This window comes from Lytechinus pictus, chromosome 13 (genome assembly GCF_037042905.1).
Source record: "Lytechinus pictus isolate F3 Inbred chromosome 13, Lp3.0, whole genome shotgun sequence".
NCBI lineage: Eukaryota > Metazoa > Echinodermata > Echinoidea > Temnopleuroida > Toxopneustidae > Lytechinus > Lytechinus pictus.
Window position 1 is genome coordinate 4,316,364 of NC_087257.1, and position 20,537 is coordinate 4,336,900.

Here is a 20,537-nt window from a genome sequence, read left to right on the forward strand (position 1 = left end):
ATCACCGTCATCATCATAAAACATTAATCATCACCGCGGGCGGCGGAGCAGAGGATATATCCTTTGTTCATAGGGTGCATCATTATTGTCCCCCACAGCAAAATATTATCCTCTGATCATCACTATTATTGCTACCATAATCACCAATCTTGTCGTAATAAATATTCTCGTGATCAATTACGATCATTATACCATCATCATTATATCAACATTATAATTATTATCACCATTCTTGTCATTGCCATCATCGTTGGGATTACAATCATAATCATCACCATTATCATAATCAGCCATCATTACCTTTCTTTTCGATATCATCATCACGATCATAATGTCTTGTTTTTTTATTCACACATCATTATGTTTATAAATTAAAAAAAAAAAAAAATTATTATCGTCATCATTATTACCACCGCTTTCATCCTCATCCTCCTTATCCTTCTTCATTAACACCAACATCATTATTACCATCACCATTATATCATCCTCGATCATCATTCCGTTTTCACAAACGCTGACTACTTGTAGTAGTTCCGTGATTGTATGGACAATGTGGTTTGGGAGGATTCATTGGGGTCAAGAAAGCACAATTAGAGATTATCAGAGATCGTTGCGTAACTTCAGTTGAAACGGATTCTTCCTATTGTTAGTTGTTAATTTTTTTTCACACCTTCTTTGTTCGCAACACGTGCGAGAAGGTGTAGTTAATAGAACCCATTCAAGTCGCTCCGGGGCATTCACTTCAAAAGCTTCAAAGGGAAGATAAGAGTTATCTTTCCTAAAACGAAGTAACTCAAGTGCATTGGGGTCTTGAGAATAAGAACGAATAACAAAGGAGATTGAGAACTGAACATGACTGGGAAATGGGAATGGATGAGGATTTCAATAAGTTGTATGCATAAATACGAATGCTAGTACCCATGATGAGCATTGGAGGACGCAGGGGGGGGGGGGCACAGTCGGTCCATGCCCCCCATTTGAGAAGCAAAATAAAAATTTGTAATGTTAAAATGCAAGTCAATCTTCATCAGTTCATAATTTCAAATCAATACTCGTTTCTTCATCATTTTGAGTTATTTTAAGAAATATACAATTAATTTGCTCAGCCATTTCATGATATTAAGAGAAGTCATAACAAATATTGAATAATGAACATTGCTTTATCCAAGTTTCCATCATCATGATTTTGCGTTCCTAATGCCTCGGTCATATTTGCTCTACGGCGGCCGTACGGTGAGTCGGAAACACCTGTTTTATCCTTTTTTATTCAGACCACGTGTTTGTAGCTATTACACACAAAAAATGTTAAAACGGTTGATTTTTACTCGCCGTACGGCCGTCATAGAGCAAAAATGACCGCGGTAAGGTCAGGGAATGTTGCAGGAGTTCACCCCCCCCTCCACTTAGATAAAAAAATTGCTTGTAATTTTTTTGTTTTGTTATGAAAAGACCTAATGGGGGGGGGGGGCGAAAACCTCTGTCAAATTTTCATTCAACTCGAACTCTACCTTTCAAAAATCCTGCGTACGCTACTGCGAAAGCTAGAGTTATTGGAGCTATATATATACGTAGCGTAAAGAGAATTTTGTTTCATAGCGGCAAAGCTCTGCCTCAAGTACCTTGTATTGTGTATGCTTGCGCGCACATGGTATCTATAAAACTGATATTAAGCGTGCGGGTATACAGCAAGAACGATACGGAGTCGTGACTAAACTTTTCTGAGGACTAATTCGGAGGAATCACGCGTACCAGTGACAATGCGGCCGTATTTGTCAGCGCTTTTGGAATTATTAGGCTTGGTTGTAATCACATCTTCAGGAGCGAACAGAGCTCTGCAAGCTGATTCAGTGGGTCCAGCGCCTGTAGACGTTGTGCGCGGTCGCCGCGATTGATCGAATGCTTTGACGGATCGCATTTTACTTCCGCTGGTAGCCAAAACAAAATTTATTTCCCTTTCCATCTTTGTCAGGAATTTACGGGAATTATATACATATTTTTGGAAGCTCACATCATCAGGTACTAATGCCTTGGTCACATTTGCTCTAGGGCGGCCGTACGGCGAGTCGAATACAGCCGTTTTATTCATTTTTATACAAACCACATTATGTAGCTCGTACATAAAATGTTATAACGGCTGTTATCGATTCGCCGTACGGCCGCCGTATAGCAAATGTGACCAAGGTATAAGTATGAATAAGCGATTCGCCGGAGCAAAATTTTTGCGTCCAGGTTCTTGTCCCTTTGAATACTTGTCACGCCTTCCAACCAATTAATTACGGCACACATCGTCACTCATTATACTAGTAGTTGCACCCTCACAACATTTCACGGCAAACAATTGAGGTAAGGAACTTCTCTACACGCGCCAATAAATTCCTCTTGGCTTGCCAGCCCAATGCCCGGGAACAATAGAAGTGCCAGAACGCGACTGCACGGGCTCGTTATGTCGCTCCGCGATGATCGCACGGGTGCTCTATTGATATGCAAATTCAACCTCATTAACTTCGTGGCGTGCAAGCCCGTGCATGAAAAGTAATGAGGGCGTGCAAACGCGTTTGCACACCCCTCCCGGATATTGACGTCCCGCCTAACGTTACATAGGCCTATACGTAACGTACTTGCCCACTCTTTCCCTTTTTACGCGTGGTCGCGCCTGGTATCCACTCTTCAATGGAAGTGGGCCCCCGGGCGGCCTGTCGAGCTCTGGGAGGAACCAAATGTGGCTCTGGAAAGTCGTCCTAAATCGGATATATCGCTGTTACCATAGTAGCAACCAGAATTTTGCACACGAATCGCAGATTTAATGTTTTCATTCCGGATGCGAAACAAAAAAAAATCTCATGCTACAAAAGTCTCTTCCAAAATCAACTACCGTTGCAAATAAGCGTTCGCATTCTCCAACGAAAGGTCGGGAATACCTGAATTCGAGACATTTCTGCAGCGATGTGACTGCAGCATCACAGACCGTAGGGGTGGCCGCTGAATTATAGCGCGGAGTTATATTTATTTTATTTCTACCCTCGCCGTAGAAATTAGACCAGCCGTAGCCATGGCCTAGAATTCCATTTACATTCCATAATGTGTTTGTTTTAGTTGCCGGTTTTCTGGGTCAGGCCGGCTGTGTTTAGAATGTGGTAGTGAAGGAATTCAAACTGAATGGTTGTTAGGCGTTTGGGCTGCCTGGGATCTTGAAATAGTATTTTTCGGGGCTCAATGGATTTGGAAGAGTGGGGTTGAATACTGAATTAGAATTGATGGACAGCTTAACTTAAATATTGTTCTATTCTGCTTCTGATTTCCTGTTCTCGGGCTCACTTGCATCCTTAAAGGTCAAGTCCACCATAGAAATATGTTGATTTGAATAAATAGAGAAAAATCAAACTAACATAATGCTGACAATTTTCATCAAAATCGGATGTAAAATAAGAAAGTTATGACAGTTTAAAGTTTCGCTTATTTTTCACAAAAAGTGGTATGCACAATTCAGGGTCATCAAATGAGACTTTCGATGATGTCCCTCACTATTTCTTTTGTTTTCTATTGTTTGAATTATACAATATTTCATTTTTTACAGATTTGACAATAAGGACCAACTTGATTAAACCATATAGTATCAAACAATGCTAATTCCACATGCATGACATGTTCATGGAAGAATTGATTATTGTTTACTTGACAGTGAGGAGAAAATTAAAATATTTCATATTTCATATAATAAAACACAAAAGAAATAGTGAGTGGATGACATCATCAGCCTCCTCATTTGCATACCGACCAGGATGTGCATATAACTGTTTTGTGAGGTTCTAGGACAATTACCCCCCGGAAACTACCCCCCTGTCAATTACCCCGGACAATTACCCCGAGGACAACTACCCCCCCCCTCCCCCGAGGAAAATTACCCCCAAGGACAATAGCGAAACTTTAAAATGTCATAACTTTCTTATTTTACATCCAATTTGATGAAATTGTCAGTGTTATGCTTGTTGATTTTTTCTCTTTTATTTTAAATCAACTTTTTGTTGAGGTTGACTTGTCCTTTAAGCGACTAGAGGGGGTGAAGAGGAGAGACAGAGAGAGAGAAAGAGAGAGAGGGGGAGAGAGATAACTGAGCTGTAAGACACGAGAGTCGTAGAACGAGAGAATTGGGTAGAGAGTAGATGAGAGAAATGTAGTGGGAGTGTGAGAGTCGCAAAGAGAGAAACAGTTGATCTATAGAGCAGTTGGGGGAGTGGTGAAGAGAGAGTTACGTAAGAGGGTAGAATAATGGAAAGCCGAGGAATTTGAATTCGGAATCAGAATACGCACATTATTTAGTTCCATTTTATACACTAATATTACAGGAGGATTAATTTGGCGCATTGCACCAAAAGTGATAGGACCGATTTGGGGAAGGGTTTTCTCGCCACGTGGTGTTGAGCCAAGAAGGATAAAAAGGGCAAGTGCTAAGTCGGGCGGGGTAGTTTTTGTCTCGCCTGCATAGCAGAGCGAGACTATAGGCCCCGCTTTTCCGACGGCGGCGGCATCAACATCAAATCTTAACCTAAGGTTAAGTTTTTGAAATGACATCATAACTTAGAAAGTATATGGACCTAGTTCATGAAACTTGGGCATAAGGTTAATCAAGTATTAGTGAACATCCTCCTCGAGTTTCAGGTCACGTGACCAAGGTCGAAGGTCATTTAGGGTCAATGAACTTTGGTCAAGTTGGGGTATTTGTTGAATTACTATCATAACTCTGAAAATTTATGGATCTAGTTCATGAAACTTGGACATAAGGTTAATCAAGTATTAGTGAACATCCTGCCTGAGTTTCAGGTCACATGACCATGCTCAATGGTCATTTAAGGTCAATGAACTTTGGCCGTGTTGGGGGTATTTGTTAAATTACCATCCTAACTCTGAAAGTTTATGGATCTAGTTCATAAAACTTGGACATAAAGAGTAATCAAGTATCACTGAGCATCCTGTACGAGTTTCAGGTCACATGACCATGGTCAAAGGTCAGTTAAGGTCAATAAACTTAGGCCATGTTGGGGTAATTGTTGAATTGCCATCATAACTTTGAAATTTTATGGATAGAGTGAATGAAATGTGGACATGGGTGTAGTTGACAAGTCTTAAGTCACCGTTCAAATGTCATTTATGGTCAATGAACGTGGTATTATGTCATTATATGAATGGTGTTTTTGTGAATGATTATTTTATAGCAGTTTTCAAAGTTAGCACTGCTGCTATATTAAATCGCGTAATGCAGGCGAGACTGCCAGAGGCGTTCCACTTGTTTTCGTTCACGATTTGTTTTGCTGCCGTAGGCCATGTCTTGTCGGGCTAGTTGTACCCCATTGTCGGTCGTCTAGTCCAGAGATGCGATGTTATTATACGATACTAGCTTATTGATTTGACATTGATTTGAAATAAACATGTACAACGTTACTTCATCTCTTCGTTCAAACTTGTCATTTCTTGACTCCATCTTTCATTGTACGTGGGCAGGGCAAGACGGTGGGTGACCACCGGAAGACTTAATATTGCAAGGCTGTGCCGCTATATTGAAATGTAAAATATCATAAGCATGATGAGTGTGCCAAGCCACTCATTGCATACTCAATGTATAATAGTCCCCCTGCTGCCGCCGTGAGGGGGCCTGGCGGGCAACTAGCGTCTGTCGTAGTGTTTAAATAAAACCTACGGCGACCGTACGTCATCATTCCAAGGCCAAGGTCAGCTGCAGATTTTCTGTCTCCATAAATTAAAAAAATTGCCGTGTGGCGACCTTAACATATTATGAGACTGCTACAATCAGTGACCGTTGAAATTCTGCGACGATCGTACAATTGCTACTCGCCATAGAAATTTTAGAATCTACGGCGGCCGAAGCAAATTCAATTCAATTTTAAAATTACCTTTTCTCGAATTGAGTCGGTTTTTATATAATATACAGATAATTCCTACCTTCTTCATATCTTCGTACTTGAGAAAGAGAACATTAGGATGATTTCTTCTCTTCCACCATGGTAACACGTTTTCAAACCAAGATCCATGAGGAGCTAAAATGAGAAAAGAACATAGATTTCAAGAATTTTCTCAACCCCGTAACGATTAAAAATCGAAATTTGTTTACACTTTTTGTCCCCCAAGATGATTTTTCCTATAACCCTTCCCCTTTTGTGATTATCAAAAATGGAAATATTCGTAATCACTATAATAATGATTAAGAATATTTTCCATTTATGAATACAACGTTCTTCATAAATTCAAAGCTTGGAGGCCTGTTACACTTGGGGGTGTTTCACAAAGATTTAAGTATGACTTGGAGTCGCACTTAAGTGCAGCGTTGCGTGCATGCATTCGTCAGATCATGCAAAGAGGACGTGCACTATTGTGAATTGATCATAGACAGTGTTGATCAATAAGATTGCGCGTTGCAAGCCGTCTTAAATCATATTTCTTTATATCATTTATATGATTCTTAACATCAATAAATTATGAGATGTTTAGCAATTCCCATGGGTGGCGTGAAGAGGGTCGGAAGGGGGCGTGGCCTCCCCTTCCTCTCTCCCCCCCCCCCCCCACCATCAGATGTCGAATTGTTCCGCAGTCTATATGGACATAGTCCTCTCGCCCTCCCAACATGACAAAATTTGAAGGACCAAAAGTATTATGTAATCACCCTCACTAGTAGTTCGTGATGTCAAGCATTTAGTAAGAAAACAAATTTAATGGGAATAAGGAACCACGTCAAGTCAGAGCATGGTTTCCGAACAGCCATGTTCCAAACTCAGCTATTGGCTTGTGGAGATATCGAGATGAACCCTGGCCCAACCACCCATGAGTGGTAAAAGATTAACTTACACTGTTAGCGAACTCATGGACTTAAAATACAGCCCACTTGCAAACAAGAAACTTCCTGAATCTACCTGGAAGAATGTGAAAGGTTTAGGGATCAACAATATACCTTTGTCACATCGAGGTAAGCGTGGGGGAATCAGAAAGCGACAACAGGTAAAGTTAACCCATATTGATGCACCACATGGGTCTTTGGTGAAGGAACACACATGGTTCAAAAGGAGTAAGCAAACTAAAGCTAAACGAAGGATGTCTACAACTAGGATTCTTTCAAAAATTAACTTAGATTACAAGGATAGCTAGGCAAGTTGTGAAACTGGCTGTTTGGAATGCCAGATCGATGAAGGCGAGAGGACGTGCTACGGCAATATGCGATTTTGTGATTAGTGAGAAGATATTCTTGCTCTAACAGAGACTTGGTTGACAGATTCCTTACATGATGACTGTGCTCTTGCAAATATAGGCGCGACACTTCCTAACTATGTATTCCATCACGTCCCGCGCTCTAGGACCTCTGGCGGTGGCGTTGGCATCCTTGCTCATCGGGGCTTTGATCTTAAGCTTCATCAGTGCTACCAAGTGAATTCCTTCGAATACATGGACATTTGTATTACGTCCCCTAACTCGCCATCTCATGTCATTCGCCTACTGGTCATATACCGCCCTCCATACAGCCGGAAGAGGACGGGAAGCAGACCAGCCGTTTTCCTAGATGATTTTACTTCCTTACTTGAAAGTCTACAAGTAACTTCACAAAAGATACTTTTGGTAGGAGACTTAAATTTCCATATGGATGTTAAAGACAATCCGGACAGTTTAGCGTTTAAAGATGTCTTAGACCTTTCAACCTCAAGAACCATGTGACTTTCCCAACCCATTTGTCAGGCCATACATTAGACCTTGTTATATCTGATGCAGGTGATCATATCATCTCCGGACTAGAAAAAGACAGTCATCTGCCTTCAGCTCATGCAGCGGTTACATGTACTCTACGCCTAGGTCGGCCTCAAGAGGTTAGGAAACATCTTCTCTCACGCAACATGAAAAACATTAACTTCAATCTACTCCAGCGGGATCTGTCAAAGAGGCTTGAGGGGAACTATCCAGATGGTATCGATTTGTTAGTTGACCTGTATAACATGTCTCTGGAGGATGTATTGATTCAACATGCACCAGTGAAAGATAGACATGTCATTCTTCGCCCAAATGCTCCCTACTACAATGATTCTCTTCGGTTAGCAAAGCAGGAGCGACGTCGTTGTGAGCGGCGAATGCTGAAGTCTAAAACTGAGATTGATCGACAGATTTACAGGACTGAGTGTAAACGTTACTATGATAAATTAGCAGTCGTGCAATCATCATACTTCCATGATATGATAGACTCTTGCGATTTACGTAAATTATTTCAGACTGTGGTGAAGCTAACTACCTTAAAACCAAACGTTCTGCCACCCCATACATGTGCAGAATCATTAGCAAATTATTTCCAACAGGAGATCTCTAATCTGTTGCTTGAAGTGGATAAGGCACTGTCAGGTGGTAATGGCTGTATCGAGCTCAATGAAACATGCCATTCTTCACTGTCAAAATTAGAAACTCTCAATGAAGCTGATGTTTTGAAATTGATTGAGTCGTCATCATCTGCAACCTCCCCTCTAGATCCCATGCCGACTATTATTACCAAGAAGTGTGCCCTAGTATTACTACCATTGATGAAGAAGATTAATAACACTAGTCTTGAAACCGAAGTTTTTCCTTCTTCATTAAAAAGAGCAGTCGTGACACCACTCATCAAGAAATCCAATGTTTCGGCCGATGATCTGTCGAACTATCATTAAAAAGAGCAGTCGTGACACCACTCATAAAGAAATGCCAACTCGTCTACTATCATTCGGTCTACCATTAGTTCGTCCACTATCAACATGGTCTAATTACCAATGCATCCACTCACCATTTCGTCTTATAACCAGTTGGTCCAATAGCCATTTAGTCCATTTACCATTTGGTCTAATTAGACAATAGTGTTAATTTTGCAAAATGAATGAAAATGAACTGGATGTTTCCAACTGGTTATGAGACGAAATGGTGATTAGAAGAAGTGATGGTAGACGAAATGTAGATGGACGGAATGGCATTAGACTAAATGAAAGTAGACCATGTGGTGAGAGGACGAGTTGGAAGTGGGCGAATGGGCAATTTAAGTCGACGTCAGCGGGTTAAGACGCCTGTTAAAACGCCCAGGAGCGACATCCCCGTTAAAATAAAATAAAAACTTACCCCTATTAGCTAAGAACTCCTCAAAAAAAACATCCCAAGATTCATATTTTGGAAGAACCGGCGTATAATGGCAGAAATGGTAGTAGGAGACAGCCGTATCCTTTGGGTTTCGGGCCACGTAAATAACCTGAAATTTAGGTTAGTAGACAGGTTCAAATTTTTGTCATTCCTATGAGGAAATTAATGCAACACTTCAAACCCTAAAACCTTAGGAGATATTTTTGTTTTTTTTATGATAATGGCTGGATTTTATAGGAAAACTTTTAGAATTATTTCATAGGGATAATTGCTAACATTTCAATGGCAACATTTTGAGAGGGCTCGGGGGGGGGGGGGCTCAGTTTGGGATGCGGCAAGAGGCAGACGAAAATAAATGTCGAAATATTAATTTTCTTGAATATAATTTGAAAGGCATGTGTTGGTGCATATAAATGCCATCACAGATTAAAAAAAAGGATCCACTGATCTGATTTTCAATATTTTGCGTCTTTTGGAAGTAATCGGTATTGTGTCAAAATGTGAATATATACAGTTCAGGCCAGAAGTTTACATACACCCAGGAAATTCAATGAATAAAGCTCCCTGGGTTAACATGGTTAGTGGGCGAGTTGGCAGTAGACGAATTGACAATTACCATGACTCTATCATGGGCATGGTTAATCCTTGTGTGTTTATACGGTATTTAAAATATCCTCCAAACTCAGTGGCGGCACCAGGGTATTTTGCTGGGGCAGTGTGTGGGGGGGGGGGGGGGGGTGAGGGGGTAAGGTGACCCATTTACACATGATTGGGATGCCGTTGGGATTAAAGTATATTTCAGGTGGAATTTTCTTTGAAGAAAAAAGGAATATTCATGCCAAATGTATTCTATTATTTTTTCATTATATTTTCAAACATCGTTTTATAGAAATATGTAAATGTCAAATCTATGATTTCCCTGGGTTAACCCACCACATGGTCTACTTTCATTAATAGTCTAATGCCATTCCGTCAATCAACATTTCATCAAACAAGCATTTGGTCCAATCATCACTTCGTCTAATCACCATTTCGTCTTTGACCATTTCGTCTCATAACCAACAGTTGGTCTAATATCCATTTCATTTTCATTCATTTTGCACAATTAACTTAGTCTAATTAGCCCAAATGGTAAATGGACTAAATGGCTATTAGACCAACTGCTTATTAGATGAAATATTGAGTGAACGCATTGGTGGATATTGAATAGATTGTAGACTAAATGATAGTAGACGAGTTGGCAATTGGACGAATTGTCATTAGACGAACTGGAAATAGACCGAGTCGTGTCAGTAGAACCGATGGCGATGGCTTGTCATTGCGAATAATCTGATAGAATGGAACGATCGGGAGTCAGTTTTTGCCGGAGTGACCCTTGCAAATTGAGGGGCTACAAGAATTACCTTTGCTTTCGGATCATCGGTTCGGATATCCAGGGGTAAGAAGGGTGGATGACAGTGAGATTTGAACGTCCTTGGAGATGGCATCTTCTCGGGCAAATCAACAAATGCTCGTGACGTCTGAAATGTCATAAAATGCGTTGTTAAAAATGAAAACTTGTCAGAATACTTACAATAATGACTTCATACTCACTGTCTTTACTATTAAAAGCGATGGCATGTTTTCCTTCAGCAAGAAATGTATCCACACTGGGCCGAACTCGACCAAGGTGAGGTGAATGGGTACCCGGCAGGATTAATTCCTTATATGCACCGAGCGCCGGTGATGGTAGCTCAATCAAATAAAAGCCGGGGTAATAATAACAGTGCTTTGTATCCTCAGGCAAAAGCAATTTATAAACCCAGCTTATTACTTTTATCAATATTATTATTATTATTGTTATCATTATGATTAAAACGTTAAGGAAAATCTTTTGTTCATAGCCCCAGGCATAAAAAGGTTACAGTCATATTCAATAATGCCAATTGTAATATGAAAAAAAAGATTATTGTTCTGGGAGAATATGTGACTCGTCCTGTCAAAAGCAGACAGAATTCGATTTCTTCAAACATAATTTTTTTTAAGATTATGATTCTCCATTTCTCAAGCTTTAATTTGGTATATAGCACATGCTAAGGGACATAGTATTTGCTGAGAAAATAGTCTTTAAATGTCCCAGGTACGAGAGTTCATAAAAAGTATTTTTATGAGAAAATCGCTTCTGAAGTTTCGCCCGCTTTCAGACTGCTCGGAGCCTTTTTCACATGTTTCACGCGGAAACTCATCCTTTCATTGACTGAAAGTGCTTAGCAACCGTCAATGATTTACAATAAAATTGGGTTTTCCTGAATCCTTGAGATCTCTCCTCAAAGAAAATAAGTTTTTGTAATCGTTTCAACCATTAATTATACGTTTTTTTAAGAGAGAAATACAAGCTATTGTATTGGACCGTGAGGCACTTTGCGTGGCTTTTGCCGTGTCTGGTATTGTTCTCTGTCTATTGTCACATTGTGCTTTCAGTTGCGATTGTGCGTGGCGTCCATGTTGAATGCGGACTGAACCTTTTTTAGTCTATACCAGCGCCTGTATCGGCCCTATACTACCATGAGTCTAATCCGGGAGTTTAATCTGCTATCTCCTCATTTTTTCTTCTCCTTCTTCTCTTCCTTCTTTTTTGAAGTTATTATTAATTTCGTGGCATCTTAAGAACTTTCATCACCTTTATGAGAAGAGTTTAAAACGTAAAATGCCGGGGTAAAATGAGTAAAGCGAACTGTGTTTATACCACCGTAAAAACCAACACACAGAGGCACACGCCGTCTTTGTTTTTATTCCGCTTTATTTTTCTTCCATGTAGGATATTTTCACAGATGTGTTTCTTAAAATCATGCAAGGAGTCTAACATCCCCTCACTCATAGACCCCGCTTTTTGTTAAGAACGTGTTACGTTTAACTCTTAGTGTTCGTTCTCTTTAAAATTGATTAACAAAACTCACTTCCACTGCCGATCAATCTTTTAAGGATTTGAAAATCTTTCTTTTGAAAATGTTAAAAACGCTAATGAAAATATCGTAATCATGATTAAAAGAAACTTTCTTAATTCTGCATATCCTTGATAATTTCAATGAAATTAATTAATCCTCACATACGACCGGTTTTTTTTAATACGTCTTGTCCTTGGTTATTTCGCGTTCATTGTTCATTATCAAATCTGTCTTTTTTTCTACGTAAAGGCCCATGCTTGCAACATCAAAAGTAGTAATAGGAATCTTGACAGATTGGTTTCTTATTTATTTTTGTTATGATTGTGTTGTTTGTATTTCGTGCTAACTCGAACATAATTGTTTGTTTTTTAATTATGATTTTCTATCATAACTTTTTTATTAAACCACAAGCAAGATTCAGTATTGATGCCATGTTTTTTTATCAACCATCAAAGAACGCTATTATGCCTATGACAAATTAATATAAAGCTTATTAGTCATTATTCTTGAATTGGTTAGAAGATATTTCATTTTAATAGCCAGTAATATTGAGATACGGATAAAATATCAAGCTCCTAATATATTTTTTATATTGTATTAAAAAAAAAAATCATCATTCATAATCAACATTTTTACCATTACAGGCCTATCATCATTATCATTGTTATTTTATATCTATGATTACTGTTATTATCGTTTGTATTACTGTCATTGTTATTTCCATGGTTATTATTTTTTCAATTATCATGATTATTGTTCGTGATGGATTAAGCCATCAATTTCTTTCTTTTTCTTACATAATTCACCATTGTGAAAGGGGCTTCACTTGGATAGCGCAAACTTTGACGTTCGATTTAGTTTCTTTATTTATTCTCTTTAAAACTAATAGATTAGCACACGTTCACGGACTATCAATATTTTCTAAAGATTTGAAAATCTTTAATTCTTTTGAAAATGCCATCTCCGAAAAAAAAAAGTTTTAAATAATGAAAAGATCCTGATCATGGCCTATGATAGAGAAAGTACCTGTTATCATTGTCTCCTTGATAGTATCCTTTGTAATTCTAAGGAAATTAATCCTCATAAAAAACCCGTGTTTTGAATACGTTTTGCCCTTGGCTTTTATTTCGCGATTATACTCGAGCTCATAATCCATCGCCCACGCCCCCGCCCGGCCCAGTGCCATTATCGCCACACCTACGCCTTTAGAATTCGCATCCTCTTTGTAAACTTTTCTTAAAAACATGCTTTTGGGAACACTAAAAGCGATGTTTTTGATCTATCTATTTGAAGCGCGGGCGGGAAGGCGAGGGGGATGCTTCCTTTCTTTACCCCAATCTAGCTTTTATAATTAGAAGAAAAAACCTAAACCTTTTGAAGTATTTTACAAAAACTTTGCACCTGGCGCAGGCCGGGAGCATCCCCACCCCCATCGCTACACCCTGGACTATCTTCATTGTTCATTATCAAATCTGTCTTTTTTCTACGTTTTTTTTTTTTTTGTAATGATTGCGTTGTTAGCATTTCGTCATGAATAGGCCTACCAAAGCCAGACACAGATGCTAACTCGAACATGCTTGTTTTGTTTTTTATTATTATTTTCTATCACAATAACATTAAACCACAAGCAAAATTCAGTATTAATGCCATGTTTCTTCTCACCCATCAGAGAACGTTATTATGCCTATAGGCCTTTAGCAAGAAAACACTAAGATTAAGCCTAGTAGTTTATGATTCTTAAATTGATTAGAATTATTTTATTTTGATAGCCATAACTGTTGAGATACGGAAAAGGCAGTACAAGCTCAAATTGATTTTTATATTTAATTATTGATTTTCTTTTAATTATCATAATTATCATTTTGACGATTATCATCACCATCATCCCTGTAATTATAATTGTTATTTTGTATTATCATTATTATTATTTTCGTTAGTATTATACTATCATTATCATTGTAGTTACCCTGAATCACGATTATCGTTGGTGATTGTGATTGATTAAGCAATCGATCTTTTTTTCTTGTTTCATCTCTCTATTGGATTTGTTGGTATCTTTGTTAACATTTCGCTAATGCTATTGTTTCTTCAAACGACATGAGAAAAAAGGGTTTGATATGATTCTAATCCCTATAAGTTCACAAAGTGTACAGTAAACAGTATACATTTCCAGATCCCGCTTTCCCTATCTTGAATAAGTGATTATGATTATTCCCGCTACAGTTTTAGTTCAGTTCAGTATTTTTTTTCTCATTTCCCCAAAAATACAAAATTACAAGTATCATGAAAATAATGCAAAGTAGAATACATGCAATCTACCTTTCAGTTATATTTATATATTTTCAGTTACATTTGTAAATGTGAAACCAAAATTGATAAAAACTCATTGCAATAAAAAACTATGGTGAATATTTCGCTGGAAATGAAGAGGTCCACTTAGAAGCTGGATCGTAGACCCCTCGGATAACAATAGTTATAATGAATTACATATGAAATAAATACCTATGACAATGGCCAACAGAGAGAACCATACAAAAAAAGAAAAGACATGGGAATACACAGTGAACCAACATAGTGAGGGGAGAATGATAGATTTGATCTCTTTCGTTCTCTTGAACTTAATAAATAAACACGGATTCACTGACGATCAATATTTTAAAGGATTTGAGAATCATTCTTTTGAAAATGCCATCTCAAGTTTAACGCTTAATGAAAAAATCCTGATAATGGGCCTAAGATTAAATAAAATATTATTTCTCAATTCAGCATATCCTTTGTAATTTCAATGAAATTAATCCTCACTTACAAACCGTGTTTTGAATACGTTTTGTCCTTGGCTTTTATTGAGACCCAATAATCGAGCTCATCTCCCACGCCCCCGCCCTTCCCAGTTCTATAACAACCTTCCCGCCCGCGCTTCAAAAAGATAGATCAAAAGCATCGCTTTTCAAAAGCATGCCTGTTAAGAAAGATTTACCATGTACTCCAATACATATTATGGCTAAAATGTCATTTTTCCCAAAAGTTTTATTTCAAATTACATATTTCTTTCATGAGGACATAAAACAATATACTACCTGGGTTATATTTAGATTACTGCCCCAGGGGAATGGGTACTTAGGAGAAAGCCACAAATCCCTGATAATAAAGTACATGGCCTATGGGAAAGTTGTCCTTGCCTCTTGTCATAATTTACTTCAATACCCAGTTGCCAATTTGAAATCTACATACTATTAATGATCTCAATTTCAAAGCAGCTATAACTTTCTTATTGCTTGTCCGATTTCTTTCAAACTTTCACCATTCTGTTTAATTTATTTTTCTCCTTCCCAACACACCATTTTATGGCCAAGGCTGGATTCCCCTTTAATGACGCACCCTTTAATTTTATCTGAAAATAAATTCGCAGTTTGAAAGTTAGAATTTGATATTATCATATTTATGTTTGATACACTACATGTACTTACGGAAATGTTATTACGGTCCTGTAACATCTCAAGAAATGGAACCATCAACACAAGATGGACGCCTCCTAACTGGCTGGCATCACCGTCATGTTTAATTAGCATACAAAGGTGCTCCATCCAAGTTGTACCTGATGATCGGAGATATACAAATGTGCTCGAGGTTTTGGTCTCATTTTTAAAAAAAATCATAAAAATCAAGTCATATATCATTTAATTTTAGTTCCACGTAAATTCACACGCCTTTGATCATGTTGATGTCATTTTACCTTTTCCTTCTCTATTGATCTTGTTAATACTTTTCTAGAAATCTCAAATTAATAATCAAATCTCTTGTGAATTCTGATTTTTATACGTGAACAATACCCACGTGTAAACTTAAACTATATATAGTATATTTGCTTTTGAGGGCCGGGTTCGATCCCCGGCAGAGACATATTTCTGCCTCACCAATGTTTTGAAAAAGGGAGGATAGCTCTTGTAAATTAAAGGGGAATGAAACCTTTGGAACAAGTAGGCTTGTGTCGAAACAGAAAAAGCAAAGAATAAGAACAATGAAAATTTGAGAAAAATCGGACAAATAATGAGAAAGTTCATGAAGTAAGGAGCATTTGAATATTGCAATCACTAATGCTATGGAGATCCTCCCATTGGTAATGCGACAAGGATGTGTGACGTCACATGTGAACAACTTTCCCTTTGATGGACTATGAAATACCCCCAAAATGTCTTTTTTTTGCCTTTTCTTATTGTGAAACAAACTCTTTATCCATGATGTATTCTTTAAATTTCTGTATTACATGCCCTTTTATAGAAAGAACACATGATCTAATGATAGATGTGATATGAGAGGCAGTATAAGTGAAATATATACTAAAGTAATGGGGAGAGTTGTTCACAAGTGACATCACACATCTTTGTCGCATTGCCAATGTGAGGATCTCCATAGCATTAGTGATCGCAATATTCAAATGCTCATAACTTTCTCATTATATGTCTGATTTTTCTCAAACTTTCGTTGATCTGTTTCTTTGATTTTTCTGTTTTCACACAAGCTATCTTAATTGTTCCAAAGGTTTCAATCTCCTTTGATGTTGATTCAAGCTCAGCTTATATCATATTCTCTATCCTCATTCTTTTCAATGGTGCTAAAAGGTTAATGAACCCCAACAGAAAATGAACATATTTAAAAGTGTTCAGGCTCTGCCATCTTTTAGATTTTTAATTGTGAAGTCAGGTGATTCTCCTGGAGACGACAAAAACACACTTGTTGAAACATCGAGATTGGTTGGTCCTTTTCAGGACCAACACTTGCCCAGGAAACCGTGAAACCTACTAAACTATTCTTCTTCGCCATGGAAACTTTCAGAAATTACATGATAAAAAATTACATTAAATGAAGTTTGTTTCTCTGGGCTCGCCGGACATTGTAATGTTATCTACATTCAACACTCCGCATGAATGGGTGCATTTTCTGGTGGGATTCACTAACATTTGGGCGCAAAAATTGACCATGTTGACGTTCTTTAAAAACAAAAATTTTGATATATTGACTGGCATATTCCGAAAATAATAAATTTCACCCTTTATCCTTCCCTTTTCTTTCCTTTCCCCTTTTTCTTGATCGGGGAAACGTTATGGGTTGCAGCGCACGCAGGCAACACCCTGAACTTGTTGACAACATACCTGCCTTGGGATAGGTTACTATGAAGAGATCATCAGGTCGACACTCAAAGTTCCTGACGCGTTCTATCACATCCTTGCGCATTATGTTGGGTATGATGACGCCTTCATACTCGTAGCATGTCTGGACCACGCAATCGGGAACTTTAGTTGAGAATCCTGAACTCATACTGATGCTGCCTGTGATTTATGTACATTAAATAACGGTTAACATGGTTTGTGGGAGCTTAGAAATGCCACTAACATGACTAAGATGATCAGATGGCACCCAGATCAGATTACAAGATCTTGGATCTTGTAATTCTAATATCATATGAAAGAGATGATCAGAAACGAGGTCTTCGATCACGAAAGGTAGATATCATTCCAAAGAAATGATCAGGGTCCCGTTTCATAATGGACTTGTAACTTTGCCGTTATGGCAACTACCATGGAAACCTTGATTCTGATTGGCTGCTGAGCCCTGTTACCATGGTAGTTCCCATAATGGCAAAGTTACAACAGCTGCAAGTCCTTTATGAAAAGGGCCCCAGATGGGATATCGGATACATGTCACCATGACAAAGAGGATGACTACGGTACATATTCGATCCCGTAATGTATATATTCTTCCGGAGAAGTCATCAGAAGACAGGATCTCAGATCAAGTCATGTCACCATCATGACAGAAGAGATGATATGACCAGGGGGGTGTTTCATAAAGCTGTTCGTAAGTACCAGAGTTGTGCGTAAGTGCCTGAGTTGTGCGTAAGTACTCCGAGTTGTGCGTAAATTTGTGCGTAAAGATACGAACAACTTGGTCCGTTTCATAAAGGTTTGAGTTGTGCGTAAGTCCAAAAAGTTGTGCGTAACTTTTCGATAGGTTTGGGCTGTTCTTAACTTCAAGAGGTTGTTCTTAAAGTTGTGCGTAAGTGCAGTCATAGTCATAGCAACAAAATGGCTGCAAGAGGGAGGAGGGTTTTCCTCCCAAGAGAGGATCCATTTGATGGCCTGGATGACAGGAAAATCAGAAAAGCGTATCGGTTTACAAGGAATGGGATCGTACATATTGTGGACATTATCAGGGCAGACTTGGAGCACAGAACCCATCGGAATAGAGCCTTGCCAGTACCGGTACTTCTTCAAGTTTGCATTGCTCTAATGTTTTATGCTGGGGGCCCGTTGCTCTACCAAATTGCACGTGCCCACAAAGTGAGCAATGCTTCCGTGTCTAGATGTATACGGAACGTGACATTGGCACTCGTTCGACGACGAAGCGAGGTAGGCAGAGACCTTTGACAATGTTCAATTTTCAAATATATTACCATGATTAATGGCAGTTTGTTTGTGTTTTAATTTTTAATTATGGGCTAAATAAGCATACTAACTTATTAGGCATAGCCAAATTCAGTTCATGCTGCAGTGCTAGCTGCTAATGACAATTAGAATCTTAGAATTAGATATTTATTGTAAATTAGTATTATACCCAGTTGTTGTGTGTCCGGACAGGTTGTGTGTCCGGACGATCCATTTTAGAAAGTCATTTGGAAAAATTTACAAGCGAAGTTTCATCAATTTTTAGTAAAAAATCTTAGGAATAGGGTGTCTGAAGCCACACTGAAAAGTGTCAGCATAAAACAGGCTAATTTAGGGGAAAATATGGCACATTTTTTCGGGGAAGTTCAGGCTACTAGAAAAATGTGATCTGAATTGATTATTAACTTGTGTTTGGCATGTATGGAAAGAGAAAATTCAGGGGCTTCTTCTGACAGTAAGGACAAGTTTATATGATCATTTTAAATAAGGATTTAGAGATAAATTGCAAACCCTTATTTTTGTGTGTGTTGAAATTGCCATTTCTCCATGCGTTTTCTATGGGAAAATGAAATTTCTGTTTTGCACAATTTTGTTCACTTTGTCGCAATTTTTCATTGTGATCTGGTTTCCAAATCTTTATAAAAATCATACCATCAGATAGAGCATAGAAATTCCTATTGGACTCTTTATGGACAAGTTTTTGGCATTAATAATAAATTTATAACAGCTCTCGGAAGCTAAAAATTTGGATTTGTGTGTGTCCATTTCTTAACTACACAGTCTATGGCAGAGAAATGCTGAAAATTTACCCAATTTCATTCTTCTTTTTTTGCAGCCAATAATTGGATTTTTTTCAAAAATGTTACATTTCTGTCAGTCTGAACTCTGGTCATTTCTCTTCAAATTTTGTCAAAGAAAATGTGATATTTTCTTGAAATAAGAAAAAAAAAATTTCTCCAGACACCCTATTAGGAAATAGTATAAAGAACAAAATAGAAAATGATTACAACTAATACCGGTACCGTACTATTGAATTCATATTTAATCCAAAGACAAAAAAGAAGGCTTCAAAAATATATTACTTTAGAAGTTTAGGCCTAGGCTACTAGTAGTACCGTAGTAGTATGATGGGGTGTCCAAACTTCGCGCACTTTTCAAAAATATTCATCAGGCTTAAATTTGTTCACAAAATATTCATAATTTATACAAAACCAATTCAAGAAATAGTTACCACATTGACGGCAAGATCGTAAACTATAAAATCATGGACGAAAATGTAAAGTAGGTCAAGGGGTTTCGCCGGTATCGCGATCTCAAAATTCTATTCCGATCGCGGATTGCGGGCTGTGCTGGAAAACCGTTCAGAAAAGTGTGACCTAACTTCGCGCACCAAAGCTTTTGTGGAGATTTAAACAAAAACTCAAGCTCAAAAAGTGAAATATTTATATCAGATTGATGGCAAAATGCTATGGAATCGGTTAGTACCACATTTAACTCACATTTTTGATGATTTCTGCTTGCAAAATGGTGATATCGTGATGCTTGTTGATTTCTTCAAAACGGGCGCTAGCGGTGACAAATTTGCCGATCTTTTGCCAATATTTTCATGAATACTGAACTCATCCTAAAGAAATTTTCATTACAGGGTAATTTTAGGTCGCTTTTCACGTTGATGATGTCAGATTTTAAGGATATTGGCTAGTTTTTTAGATAAGGACCGTCCGCGAAGTATGGACACGCGCGAAGTTTGGACACACTGCCATACTAGATGATCTAGATCTAACCTGCTAACTAAGTTTTTAAGTAAGGTCATGTCCATGCCCTCTTGATGGTGCAAAATTCCAAAACAAAATATATTATAGATATTCTAGGTGTGGGCCAAATGTCAAATATTTACACGTCTACGATAGCTGGTCGATAAAGCTCGAGCTCTGACTGAGCTGAGCTGAGCGTGATCGTCTCCGTCATCCCGGCATCGCCGCTAGGGTTGGCGGAAGGGTACGTTCCCTATCGACAGTCCCACCTG

At 38.2% G+C, this 20,537-nt stretch overlaps 1 protein-coding gene across 1 annotated transcript; it reads right to left on the reverse strand.

Moving 5' to 3' along the window:
• Nucleotides 1-5,865: 5,865 nt before the first annotated feature.
• On the reverse strand, nucleotides 5,866-20,287 carry LOC135156429 (sulfotransferase 1C4-like). The gene is made up of 6 exons (XM_064108897.1): nucleotides 19,743-20,287; nucleotides 17,219-17,395; nucleotides 15,536-15,663; nucleotides 10,548-10,664; nucleotides 9,127-9,253; nucleotides 5,866-6,050 (listed from the first exon to the last, which is right to left on the reverse strand). The coding sequence occupies exons 2-6, from the start codon at nucleotides 17,382-17,384 to the stop codon at nucleotides 5,866-5,868; spliced, it is 723 nt and encodes a 240-aa protein (XP_063964967.1). The 5' UTR covers nucleotides 17,385-17,395; nucleotides 19,743-20,287.
• Between the last annotated feature and the right edge of the window lie 250 nt (nucleotides 20,288-20,537).

Coding starts and splice junctions, on each gene's coding strand:
- LOC135156429 (XM_064108897.1), bottom strand. CDS start 17,384: ATGAGTTCAGGATTCTCAACTAAAGTTCCCGATTGCGTGGTCCAGACA. Junction 15,664..17,218: donor AGTAACCTATCCCAAGGCAG/GTATGTTGTCAA, acceptor TCCGATCATCAG/GTACAACTTGGATGGAGCAC. Junction 10,665..15,535: donor AGGACCGTAATAACATTTCC/GTAAGTACATGT, acceptor ATGACATTTCAG/ACGTCACGAGCATTTGTTGA.